General features: G+C 33.8%; 1 protein-coding gene across 1 annotated transcript; it reads left to right on the top strand.

The window, feature by feature from the left end:
* Positions 1 to 12,220: 12,220 nt before the first annotated feature.
* LOC133876877 (receptor-like protein 50) lies at positions 12,221 to 13,864 on the top strand. Its single transcript, XM_062315115.1, has one exon. The coding sequence runs from the start codon at positions 12,221 to 12,223 to the stop codon at positions 13,862 to 13,864; it is 1,644 nt and encodes a 547-aa protein (XP_062171099.1).
* Positions 13,865 to 14,025: the final 161 nt, after the last annotated feature.

The following is a 14,025-nucleotide window of genomic DNA, read 5'->3' as shown; positions in this document are numbered from 1 at the left end:
TATCATTTGTATTGTAATCTACTAATGGATTTTGTTTACTTGGTGGACGAAAAACCGGTTCAGAGAGTGATTTGTAATTATAGTACCACATGGGGTGATTTGTAATTTAGGCCAACTCCAGGGACAGTGGTGCAATTATCCAAAATACATATACTTTCTCAAACTACTACTCAATTGTTAATGCCCCATTCCAAAACTATTGATTGCATCAATGTCCACTTATGCTCCGTTTGTTTTGATGTAAAATGTTTTCTGTCGTAAAATATTTTCAACAAAATCATTTTTCAAATTAAAAAAAAAAATGATTTTCCTGAAAATATTTTTCGGCTTTTGGTTCGTACGAAAAAATCACTAACTGCGTAAAACGGAATCCGGCGACGTCCGGCAGCCGTCGCCGGATTCTGACAAACCACATTTAGGCAATTATCCAATCCCAGGGACCAGCAGTACAATTATCCCAAATACATATACTTTCTCAAACTACTACTCAATTTTTAATGCCCCATCCCAAAACTATTGATTGCATTAATGTCCACTTATACTCTGTTTGTTTTGACGTAAAATGTTTTCCGTCATAAAATATTTTTAACAAAATCATTTTTCAGATAAAAAAAAAATGATTTTCCTGAAAATATTTTTCGGCTTTTGGTTTGTACGAAAAAATCACCAACTGCGTAAAACGGAATCGGGCGACGTCCGGCAGCCGTCGCCGGATTCCGACAAACCACATTCGGGCCAAATTGGCCAAAATTTGACCAGTACGGCCAGAATCTGGCCAGCTTGGCAAGATTATAGCCTGTTTCGTCGGAATTTGACCTACTTTGGTCGGAATATGGCAGAAATTTCTAGATTCTGGCCAATCTGGTCGGATTCCGGCTGCATTGGTCAGATTTCGGTAGAAATTTCCAGAGTCTGGCCAAACAGGCCAGAATTTGGTTCCGGCATACCAGATTTCATTCGGATATCAAAATTCAGGGATTTTTGGTGATAGAGCCAGGCTACCAATAAATTCTAATGTCCAGCGGTGACGGATTCTCATAAACGTACGTGCAAAAATGAAGAGTTTAAAAACCGTAAATCTTTTTCCAAAAATTAAAGAGGCTTTTACGGTCAAACTGAAAATGATTTCTGTTGACCTTTATTTTCGCTTCCACCAAATACCGAAAAATGTCGAAAATATTTTCTAGAAAACATTTTACGCTAAAACAAATAGAGCATTAAACTACAAAAGAAAAATTGTCAATGTACCCATTTTGTCCCGAAAAAGACAAAATTGACCTTAACAATTTTTTAAAAGCACAAAAATACTCTTATAAATTTGAAAAAAGAAAAAATGGTGAAGATCCACTGCGTGGGTCACCATTTTTCAATAATGAACCCCACTCCATTGTGCCTTGATGTTGTGCCATTATTGTGTAGTGTGAGTGTTTTAATCATTTCTCGATTATTTTTATTAGTTTGGGAAGATATTGACGCAATTTGGATATAAGATATGTTAGCTGCACAACAATACTGATGTGTACAGCATTTTTCATTTTTTATTTTTTAGAAAAAATTTATGCCTTTGTTGTGTAAAATTTGTGCAAATAACATATCTCTTTGGATATACATTAACACAAATTGTTTGAGAGGAGTATATATATATTTTTTATTAAAAAAAATTATAATATTAACATAGAGTATTGACATGGGATCCTTTCCTTTGGTTTTGACTTTTGAACACTTTGATGATCTTTGGCAGAAAACGAGACAAAGAAAGCACTGAGCACATATGGTGTGTATTCCATGTAAATTGAGTCATTGAGGCAAACGCGTTTTCTTGTCGTGGACTAATTTTGTATTTATCCTCAAAATGAAATACAGGACAAGGAGCTCAGGGAGCCTAGTTTGAGGGGAGAAGAGAGGTGATAATGCTCTCAAAATGTTGGTACTGGAGCTAGGCTTTATTAACAAACTATAGCTTAAAATTGACTAGAAACTTTAAAATAATGTTCGTTAATGTTTATATATATATATATATTTTGGTTGAAAAATTGTTCTAATATGATAGAATTGTAAGAACAGTTTTTGTACTTTTAAGAGTAATTTGTATTGGAGTTGTTTGTTAACTTTTTTTTCTTTTTTTTAGACGAGAAATCAAAAAACAGAAAACAAGAATTTTAACAAACAGATTTCCCAATCTGCTAAACTATCTTAATTTTAGATGAATTGTGTTAAAGCAAATTTTATGAGAGCCGAACCCACAATAAAGCTTTCGCAAAATAGAGAGAAAGTAGTCTTTGGAATTCATTGGTCCCGTGGGGACCGACGATATTTTAGTAATTAAGTGAGTATAATGTTTGAGGATGAGAACAATAGAATGGAGAGAGAAAGAGGGACGTAATACATATGTGCCTATTTAGAGAGAGAGAGAGAGAGAGCAATCAGTGACGGAGCTGGGGTGGCCAGTAGGGGCCATGCCCCCCCCCCCCCAACTCCTTTGATTTTTATTTTTTTATTTTTTTTTTATTTTTTGGGTAGGGGCAGCTTGAAGCTTCTAGTCTATGCTTTAGATTCCAGTTGCAAAAAACAAAATAGAAAGCAAAGAAATATAGCGAGAGAAACATCAAGAAGAAAGTAGGGGCGGTTGGAGTGATCAAAATGAGGGCCTCCATGAAACCCCATATGCAGGAAAAACACCAGAGAGTGAGAGAGAGAGATTGTGGAAGATAGAACTTATAGTAGGAATCCCTGCATTGACACGTTATTCTTTATGCTTTGAGGGATATTCCGGATTTTTTTTCCATTATTATAAAAATATAATATTCAAATATAATATATTTTTCATTTATAATTTGATTTCCCTATTTTAATATAATGATAAAAAAAAAAAAAAAAAAAAAAAAAAAAAAAAAAATTGGCCCCTCCCCATACCAATGGCTGGCTCCGTCCCTGAGAGCAATGGCATGAACACTTGTGTTTAAGGTACTCTGACCTTAGCAAGGGATATGGCAAGAAGGGAGAGAAAATGGAATCAGGCGCATCTCATGGGAGTTGCAATCATAGACTTTGCTTCGCGCGTGCACCTGAACAGAAATTAAGGCAAGACAGAGACACAAATGAGTGGGCTTTGCTCTGTCTCCAACCCCTGACCAAGAACAAGTACACAATTAGCATCTACCAAATGAGAGAACACCCATAAACTCAAAATTGAGAAAAACTAGAAGATGCTCTTAACTGTCTTCTGGCTTCTTTCTACCTTTTTATTTATTTATTTATTTAATGTTGGCATTAGGAATACTCATTATTCTAAAATTTAAGTACACACGAACGAGTCGATTTAATTATTTAATTAATATTTTAATATATTTTTTTTAAGTGTTGGCTTAAACTCTTTTTCGGTGAGGTCTAATACGTAAAATATTTAACTGAAATGTAAAGTGAAATTTTTGAGTATAAGTGAAGCTCAAAATGCAAAACATTTATTTGAAATGTGAGGTTAATGCTCACATATCATGTTAAATAATCAATTATTTCAAAATTTTTATTTAAAAAAATAATAAATTTAATTATTTAATTAAAATTCTAATACAGTTTTTGTTATAGAGCATGAAACGATTAAATAATTTTTTTTTTTTTTAAGTAAATACATGGACTAGTTACAAGTACATTTTTCTCTCAAGAAAAACATATATTCAATGGTGATTTTAAAAATCACATCAATTTTCAGAGTACATAAGGAAGACATGGGTCTTCCTTCTAGCATTACTCATTTATTTCGATGTTTACAAGCAGGGTAATACTAGAAGGAAGACTCATGTCACCCTTGTATCTTCTCAAAATTGATGTGCCTTTTAAAATTACTATTATATTAAAATTTAATAGTGGTTTATCACAAATTCAATTGTGATTTTAAGTATCGTATTAATTTTAGAATAACACCAAAAAGACATAAATCTTCCTTTTTGCATTATTGTTACAAGCATTGTATTGCCGAGGCGGAGCTACATGGCGAAGCCCTCCCAAGCCAACATGTGTTTTCCAAATTATTTTTAAAAATACCCTTTTATTATCTTGTTAAAATTAAAATTTTACCCCTTAATTTTTATTTTTATTTTTTTTAAGAGAAAAGTACATATAACCCCCTCAAACTACCACCTCATTGTCAATGTACCCCCCAAACTACCAATTGTGTCAATGTTTCCCTTAAACTACCAAAAAATGTCAATGTCCCCCTAATGACAAAAATGTCCTTCATAAAATTATTAAAATAAAATAAAAACTAAAAAAAATAGATTAAAAAAATAGAAAATAACAAAATTTTATTCCAAAAAAATAATAAAAAAAAAAATTAAAACTGTTATTTATTTTTTTATTTTTTTTAAAAAAAAATAATTTTCAGTTTTTTTTTTGTTTTTTTTTTTTTTTTTTTAAAAAAAAAAAATTCTTTTTCGTTTTTTTAATTTAATAAAAACTGTTTTTTTTTCATTTGTTTTTTTTTTTTTTTTAATTTTAAAAATTTCAGTTATTTTTTTGTTTTTTCGTTTTTTTTTTTCTTAAAAAAAAATAGATCTTTTTTGTTTTTTAATTTAATAAAAACTGGTTTTTCTTTTTCTTTTTTTCATTTGTTTTATTTTTTTTAAAAAAAAAATAATAAATTTCTGTTATTTTTTGTTTGCTTTTTTTTAAAGAGTAAAAAATTTGTTCTTTTTTTATTATTTTTTTTTTCGTTTTTTATTTATTTATTTTTAGTTTTTTATTGTAAGTTTTTTAGTTTTAGTTTTAATATTTTGAATTTAAGAGGGCATTTTTGTCTTATTCAAAAAAAATTAGGGTCATTTTTGTCTTTTTGTTGGTCTTAGGGGGGACATTGACATTTTTTGGTAGTTTAGGGGGGGACATTAACACAATTGGTAGTTTAGAGGGTACATTGACAATTGAGTGGTAGTTTGAGGAAATTATGTGTACTTTTCCCTTTTTCTAATTTTACCCTAAATTCTAAATGCTAATTCCGCTCCCGTTATTGCATTGGCTTGACACTAGACAAAAACTTTGATAAGGCGTATAGATGCAATGTCCCTTCAATGAACTAAAAGATAAAAGAAAATTAAATTTTTTTTTAAAAAAAATGTTATTTTCAATAAATCTTCCTTCATCTTCCGCCTGCTATCATAATCCACTGTTTCAAAACGTTAATGTCTAATGATATACAGTGTCGTATAATAAATGTGAGGAGTGAGAGAAGATTTGAACTTAATTTTGCCTTAACTCGTAAGTCGTTATCTTAAATGACTTAAAAGATTATGAACGACCGCTCGTTGTCTGTTCACACATATACATCAACATTTATTTATAGAGAAATTAAATAGAGAAAGGATTTTTTAAGTACCCACCCTTGACTGACTGAGAGTAAATCCAAAGACGATAGACTATGAGATATAAATTTTATCATAGAAAGCCTGAGTCGTAATACTTTATTGATGTTGAGAAATAGAGAAAGGAGTACTTTTTGAGTACCCACTCTTGACTGACTCAGAATAAATCCAAAGAGTATAGTCTGAGAAATAAATTTTTTCATGTAAATTGTCTGTACATGAAGTTATTAATTAATCCTTACACAGATTTCACAAAATCAAATTAGGCGTCAATAGTGACAATAACGAGTGAATAAAGTTGCCGTGCCAGAACCGGGAGGAATTTTGCTTTTCTACGTCAACTCCCCGCTTGTGATTCAAATAAGAATCTTCCTAGAGAAAGTTAATAAGAATGTTTAAGAGAAGTGCTATACATTTAATTTATTTATTTATTTTTTAAATTTAGATCTTAAATGATGCATCACAATTTCATATGATTTATTATTTTGAAAAATGTATCATCATCCCATAAAATAATGACAAATCATTTGAGAATTACTTTTAGAGATAAAAATTTGAGAAGTAGAACTTTTTTTAGTGTGGTATAATAAATGTGAAGAGTGAGAAGATTTGAACTTAATTTTGCTTCACTCGTAAGTAGTTATCCTTTTTTTTTCTTGTTCTTTTTTACATGTCCATGCCAAAAAAGAGTAAAAAGATTTGAACTAGTAACTTTCAATTCATAAGATGTAATCCTCAACTAATTGAACTACCTTTAAAAAAAAAAAAAAAAAAAAAAAATTGTTATCTTAAAAGATTATGAACGACAGCTCATTGTCTGTTCACACATATACATCAACATTTATTTATTTTCTGAAATATTAAACTCATGTGTCCATTTAATCAGACAAAAAAAAGAAGTTGGGCAATAAATATAGCAGTGGCAATAAATAAAGGCTACGTACGTACCAATTGATTTAATTTGATATATGGTGGTTGGCGTTTGAGGCAATTATTAATTATGTCACATTAATTTCCTGACTTTTCTTCTTCTTCCAAAATTTATGACAGGAGCTAATTAAGTAAAAGGTCTCTCTTCTCTTTTTTTTTTTCATTTTTTCCCTCTCGAATCAGCGGAACTTTACTTTGCCTGATTCGTGGCGACAACCCCCGGCCATCTATATATTTAATCACAAACAAAACAAATTAATTAATATCTCATTACTACCTGAATTATACATATTTTTAAATTTAGTATTTCAATTTTATTTTGTATCATAGGTGGTAATTAAATTAAGGATAAAAATCAATTTAGTACCTCTGTTAAATTTTTCGTTCAAATTTTAACGGCTTGCCAAGTATCAATTGTTGAGGTTAACATATAGCACTATATAAAAAACGTGAAAAATAAAAATCTTTAAAAAATAATTAAAAATAATATTATTTTAAAAAAAATAAAAAAAAAATGAAAAAAAATAAGAGGTAGCTGAGCTACCTCTTTGGCCGGTCTGGGATGGCCGCGTTGGTGGTTCGGCCACCCATGACAAAAAAAAAAAAAAATGATGGGATTTGGCTCTTGGGAGTGACCGAACCACCCCCATAGGCCATGGGGGTGGATTGACAACCCTCAAGGGCAAACCCTCAAATTTTTTTTGATGGGTGGCCAGCTTGGGGGTGGCCGAACCACCCCCATGGGCCACGGGGGTTGTTCGGCCACGCTCAAGGGCCAAAACCCATAATTTTTTTTTTGGCCGGCCACCCCATGGTGGCCAAGGGGGTGGCTCAGCCTTCTTTTTTTAAATTTTATTATTTTTAATTATTTTTTAAAGATTTTTAATTAATTAATTATTTATTTTTATATAAATAATTAAATAAATTTGTTGTATAGAATCACAAGTGATGTTCTAAAATGATAGGATTAGTGCCGAAAATTTGGATGCTAGTACAAATTTCATACAAGGCTATAAACCCTTACTACAACATCGAACCGGTAAGAACAAATGCCGGTGAAGACAATAAAATTGGAAATGGGCTAAAAGCCGCTAAATGCTTCCCCCTCCTTTCTTTCTCTATCTAACGTTTATTTGTTACGATTTCTCTGATCTTATTGTAGTTCCATTTGAGTTGTTGGTAAGTGTAAGGTCACCGATCTCATATAACATAAGTTCTAGTGGTGAATATAATAGAAGGAGAAGTCACTAGTTTGAATCTCTTCTCCCCCTTCTCCTTAGTGCCAAATACTTATCAATATACATATATAACCGAAGGGGAAGAAAGTGGTGTACTAGAAAACTTAAATACCACAAGAGATGTGGTTAGAATTGGCACAAATCATAGAGGGTTTAACCGAATTCATTGTTTTATTGGCAAAAGGAAATATACATTTTTCTTAAAGCATCTATATATAGTCCCCATACATCTTTAGCATATGGAAATATACATTTTTCAAACAATTTGTAGGCGCCTTTTTCTTTTCTTTTTTTTTTGGTAGTGGACATACGTATCTTATTTGCGTTTCATGTCGTTTCCCTTGCGTTTTGTATTTACTTCCTCTGTCCTTGCATTTTACGTTGAGCATCTTTGCGTTTTGTATGCATTTTATCAGCCTGTGTTTTATATGGTCTTTTATGCATTTTGGGGGTGGATAGGAACTGCTGCAAATTCTTTGAGTATTCTAACAAAATGGGGTCTGTACTTATGGGCTCCAACGGGTAGATAAAGTTAAGAATCAGAATAGCAACATTTTTGACTTGCGACAATGTTTGCTTTTTAAAAAAATAAATAATATTTTATTTTTTTCTAAACAAATTATATTTTATTTAATTTTTTCAGTATATTGAACGCAGTATTTTGTATTCATCATCTTTTTCCTTTACATTCCACATCAATCCATTTTATTTTTTTTTTCTGAACGTCATAAAATATATAAATCAAACAATAAACCCTTTACAGTGAGGGTGACTGAAATTCTTGCTTAATTTTCAATTAATAGAAATGGCCTTGAGGTCAATCCTATACCCATATTCCATTTGAACTCATATATAAATTTGCATATGTAATTCTACTGTACAGTAGAATTAATAGAATCACATACATGTACGTGATGGTGCTGTTATTTTGGTACTCCGATTTGCCAAAGGCCTAGGATATATGGTAGACTCTAGAATTTGGTTGCTTTTATATAACATCCTAAAAGTGCATTGGTCGATCCAGACAATTTCAGCGATGAACACTTTCATTTTTAACAAATATAACTTGATTTCATACTCCTACAATAATAGGAAATTCCAAAAGAAAAACATCGAGGTGAATTAAAATTGTGGATATATGGCTGATATAGCAAAGAAAAGAAAGACCGAAAGCGGAGAATTTTCAATATCAGCTAGGAGAGCAGTTTTGCACTCACACCAGTCTTTTTTTTTCTTCTTAAATATAAAAAATAAAATTACTTCCTGCTTTCTATTCAAAATCGCTCTAAAATAACCTTCTTTATTTTTTCATATACCATTAAAATATTATTTTCTTTACCTTACATATTTTACAAAATCTCAACAAAGGAGACGAGGGATAAATATTTTGTGTTAAATCAATGGAGAGTGTAGCATTATATCATTTCCAATGTTTAATTTAGTGAAGCAATAAAAAAGTTGAACGTTGCATATAACTTTTTGTGATATTTATGAGATATTTCCTGTATTTAGAGAATGAAAGATTTTATAATAGCATTCCCATCAGTTTTTCAACTATTTTTCTTAAATATAGGGAACAAAACTACTTTTTATTTTCGTATAAAAAAAACACCCCACACCTTCCCTTCACTTTTCCCTATATTATTAAAATATTATTCTTTTACTTTTACTTTAATTAAAAGTAAGAAAAAAAAAAAAGAAAAGATAAACTAGAAGAGAGATAATATATTTTTTACCTTTACTTTAATTAAAAGTAAGAAAAAAAATAAAGTAGGGGAGATAATAAATTTTGTAAATAAACAATTGAATGGGAAGTGAGTAGCGTTCACTTCCCAGTGAGACAAAAATTTTAGGAATGCTGCTGTGGAGGGTTTTTGTAACTTTCTTAAATTTTTTTAAAAAAAAAATTTAAGAAACAAATTCCTTTTAAGAAAATTGTTGTGAATACTCTAAAGAAGCTCCTCGAGTACTTCTTCGTTCCAAGTTTTTCCGGTCGATCCCTTTGGTATACGTAGCGTTGATGCCATGAATGTTTATGGAAGGAAATAAGATTTTTTGGTCGCGTTGATGAGATAATGATCGACAACCCTGAAGGCTGATGCTTGCACCTATCTACCAAGCTTTTCTCTCGTCAATGCTGAATGCTCCCAGCCGCCAACATTCACTCTTTTTCCCATACTTAAACAAACGGAGCCAAATTTTCTGAAATGTTAAACTCATGTGTCCATTTTATTTTATTTTTGTAAGTAACTCATGTGTCCATTTAATCAGACAAAAAAAGAAGTTGGGCAATAAATATAGCAGTGGCGATAAATAAAGGCTACGTACGTACCAATTGATTTAATTTGATGGTGGTCGGCGTTTGAGGCAATTATTATATATCTCACATTAATTTCCTGACTTTTCTTCTTCTTCCAAAACGTTGACAGGAGCCAATTAAGTAAAGAAAAATGTTACACTCACACCCAACTCCCCACACCCAAATCCCCACACACTTCGATGTGAAATTTTCACATCAATTTTTTTTTTTTTTTGAGAAAACTTCAATTTACCCCCATAAAGTTGTCACTGATTTGCAATTCTACTACTAATGTTTCAATTTTGTTAATTGCACCCCATTAAGTTTCAGAAATTTTCAATTTAGGGATTCCGTCCAAATCATCCGTCTGACTTAACGAATTTCGCCTCACGTGCCGTTCATGTGCCAGTTAGTGATGAAAACTGACAAAAATACCCTTTACAAAACGGTGCCGTTTTGTGAAACACCAAAACCAAAATCTCCCTCTACAAAACGACACTGTTTTGATACAAAATGTCATCGCCCTAAAACAACGATCGGGGAAGACAGCCTCGTCGGGGGGCGGCGAGCGAGTCATCCTTGAAGGAGATGGGCTGTGCGGCGGATGCCAACGCGGAGGCCTCCTGGCGTCAACAGAAATTGACGGTACTTTGTTTCGTCGATTTCGGTTGAGTTGTTCAACATCACAGCCTTGTCACTGGACGTTGACAAAACAAATACCGGCAATTTCTGTCGGCCGAAATCGACGAACCAATTACCGGCAGTTCCTCTCGGCCGAAATAGAAGTGGGTCTGGAAGATGATCAAGGTCGTCTTCCCCGATGAGGCCGAAGGATGTTTTAGGGCTTGTCTTCAAAACGGTGCCGTTTTGAAGCTTGGAGAAGACTTACAAAACGGCACCATCTTAAAGAGGGCAATTTTGTCAAAAAGGGCACATGCGCGGCACATGAGGCAAAATTCGTTAAGTTAGACAATTGATTTGGACGGATTCCCTAAATTGAAAATTTCTAAAATTTAATAAGGTGCAATTAACAAAATTGAAACATTGGTGGTAGAATTGCAAATCGGTGACAACTTCATGGGGGTAAATTCAAGTTTTCCTTTTCTTTTTTTTCTTTTTTTTTTTTTTTTCTTTTTTTTTTTTTTTAAAAAAAAAAAAAAAAATGGAAACTCTCTCTCTCTCATTCTTCTTCTTCTTCTCCTCTCTTTCGGTCAGCAAATGAAAACGAAGACAGATCCGGCTTGCTGGCCGGGATCTGGTCGTTCCTCGGCTAGAACAGCTGGGGATTCGGCCCTTTCCCTACTAGAACTGCCCCCTTTCCTGGCTAGAGTGGCCGGATCCTGGCCGGCTGTCCAGGATCTTGCCCTTTCCCGGCCAAAACGGCTGGATCCTGGCCGTCAAGCCGGGATCCGACCCTTTCTCGGCCAGAACGGCCGGATCCTGGGCGACTGACCGGGATCAGGTTCTTCCCATGCTGGAACGGCCGGAATTCGGCCGTTCTGGCCGGGGAAGGGCCAAAATGTGTGGTCGGTTGGAGGTTGGAGGGAGAGGGAAGATGGAGGGAGGAGGCAGAGAGAGGAGATAAGGAGGGGGAAAAAAATGATGTGGAATGCCAGATTAGGGTGTGGGGAGTTGAGTGTGAGTGTAGCAGCTCTCTTAAGTCAAAGGTCTCTCTTCTTCCTCTTGGTCGGCCACGTAAGACGACTCAGAGTCACAGGTCAAAAAGTCATGTTCGCAGAACTTTACTTTCCCGATTCGTGGCCACAACCCCCGGCTATATATTTACTCACACACAAAACAAATCAATACCATCCTCAATCCACCATTAATTAATATCACCACCTCTTCCATTCCCTGCAATGAGATCACTTGCGGTTTTTTCGTGGACTTTCTTGATGCCCATTTACTCACTTTTCCTAATTAGAATTTGTGTCATTGGGTGCCTGGGAAATGTATCAGCAACCAACAGTCCTTGTTGCTGCAATTGAAGGACAACCTTACATTCTATCCTGCTAGGTCCAGCAAACTCGTTAAGTGGAATCAAAGTGTTGATTGCTGTTCTTGGGAAGGCGTAACCTGCCATGAAGGACGTGTTATTGGTCTCGACTTGACCAATGAATTCATCTCGAGTGGACTTGAAGATTCGAGCAGCCTCTTCAATCTTCAGCATCTCCAAAGCCTGAATTTTAGTTTACAACTACTTCAACGCTTCTCACATTCCATCACAGCTTGACAAGTTGGCGAATTTGAGTTATTTAAATCTATCAAATGTTGGCTTTGTAAGGCAGATTCTTATTGCTATTTCTCGTTTGACAAGGTTGGTTACTCTTGATTTATCTCGCAATTATGACCCCTACAAAACTGCACAATCCCTGACACTTGAGAATTCAAATTTAAATATGCTCGTTCATAACCTTTCGGAGCTTATCGAACTTTATCTTGTTGGTATAGCTATATCAACGCAAGGTAAGGAGTGGTGTCACACCTTATCATCTTCATTGCCAAATTTGAGAGGGTTGAGCTTGTTATACTGCAATCTTTCAGGCCCTATTGATTCATCGTTACGGAATCTTAAGTCCCTTTCAATTATTCATTTAAATGGTAACAACTTTTCTTCTCCAGTTCCAATTTTTTTTGCAGATTTCAAAAATCTGACATTTTTGAAAGTCTCCTCTTCTAGGTTGAATGGAACATTTCCAAAAAAGATCTTCCAGGTTCCAACGCTACAAGCAATTGACTTATTAAAAAATTATGACCTGCGAGATTCTTTGCCAGAATTTCCTCCAAATGTATATCTTCAAACCATGCTTCTTAACTATACAGGATTTTTAGGGTCATTGCCACATTCTATTGGCAATCTTAAAATGTTGTCAACAATAGATCTTTCGAATTGCAATTTTAATGGATCAATTCCAAACTCATGGGTGAGCCTCATACAATTGGTCTATTTGGACATGTCATTTAACATGTTTAGTGGATCAATTCCAGTATTTAGCATGGCCAAGAATCTGACCAACCTAGACCTTTCTTTCAATAATCTTACTGGTCAGATTACTACCACTCAGTGGGAAGAACTTTTGAAATTGGAATCTCTTTCCTTGGATAGAAATTCATTGAATGAGAATATTTCAGTTTCTCTATTTTCCCTTTCATCATTGCAAGTGTTAGGACTCTCGTCCAACCAATTTTCTGGTCAACTTAAAGAATTTCCCAATGCTTCTTCTTACATACTAGAAAGTGTTTATCTGGATAACAACCAATTAGAAGGGCCAATACCCATGTCTATCTTTGAACTTCGAGGTCTTGAAGGCCTATCACTTGGTTCAAACAAATTTAACAACTCCCTGGACCATAGTGTGATTCAATCGTTAAAAAATCTTTCATACCTTGATCTTTCTCACATCAACTTGTTGACTGAATATAATGGTTTTAACCTTTCGTTATCCTCGGTTCCCCTTTTAACATTAATTCTCGCTTCTTGCAAGTTGAAAAGATTTCCTGATTTCTTGAGAAACCAATCCAGTTTATCCTATCTAGACATTTCAAAGAACCGAATCGATGAAGAGTTACCCAACTTGATCTGGAAACTTCCTGATCTTCAATCTCTAAATCTTTCTTATAACTACTTGAAGACTCTTGAAGGACCAATCTCCAATCTTTCTATTGATGTTCCAAGATATCTAGACTTTCCCTCCAACCAATTCCAAGGCCAACTCCCAGTTCTCCCACCTGTCAGCTACTTGGATTTCTCCATGAATAATTTTCATTCTGCCTTACCAGCTATCATCGGCCAGTCCCTTGAATCCGCAGAATTCTTTTCAATTTCAAGTAATAAATTATATGGGAGTATCCCTGGATTCATATGCAATGCTACATATCTTCGATTTGTTGATCTGTCTGATAATTACTTCAATGGCACAATTCCCCAACGCTTGATTGAGATGAGTGGGGCTTTTATTCAGGTGTTGAGTCTAAGGGGAAAAACAATATCAATGGTACAATTCCTGATACATTTCCAGAGTCTTGTTATTTACAAACTTTAGATATCAATAAAAACCATCTAGAGGGAAAGTTATCGAAATCTATGAAGAATTGACATTTATTGGAGGTCTCGGACATTGGGAATAATCACATCAAAGACACCTTCCCATTTTACTTGAAAGGATTAACCATATTGAATGTTCTTATTTTGCGACCTAACAAA

This window comes from Alnus glutinosa, chromosome 9 (assembly GCF_958979055.1).
Source record: "Alnus glutinosa chromosome 9, dhAlnGlut1.1, whole genome shotgun sequence".
Taxonomy (NCBI): Eukaryota; Viridiplantae; Streptophyta; class Magnoliopsida; order Fagales; family Betulaceae; genus Alnus; species Alnus glutinosa.
The sequence above is the reverse complement of the archived record's forward strand: the minus strand, read 5'-3'. Positions and strand labels throughout refer to the sequence as shown.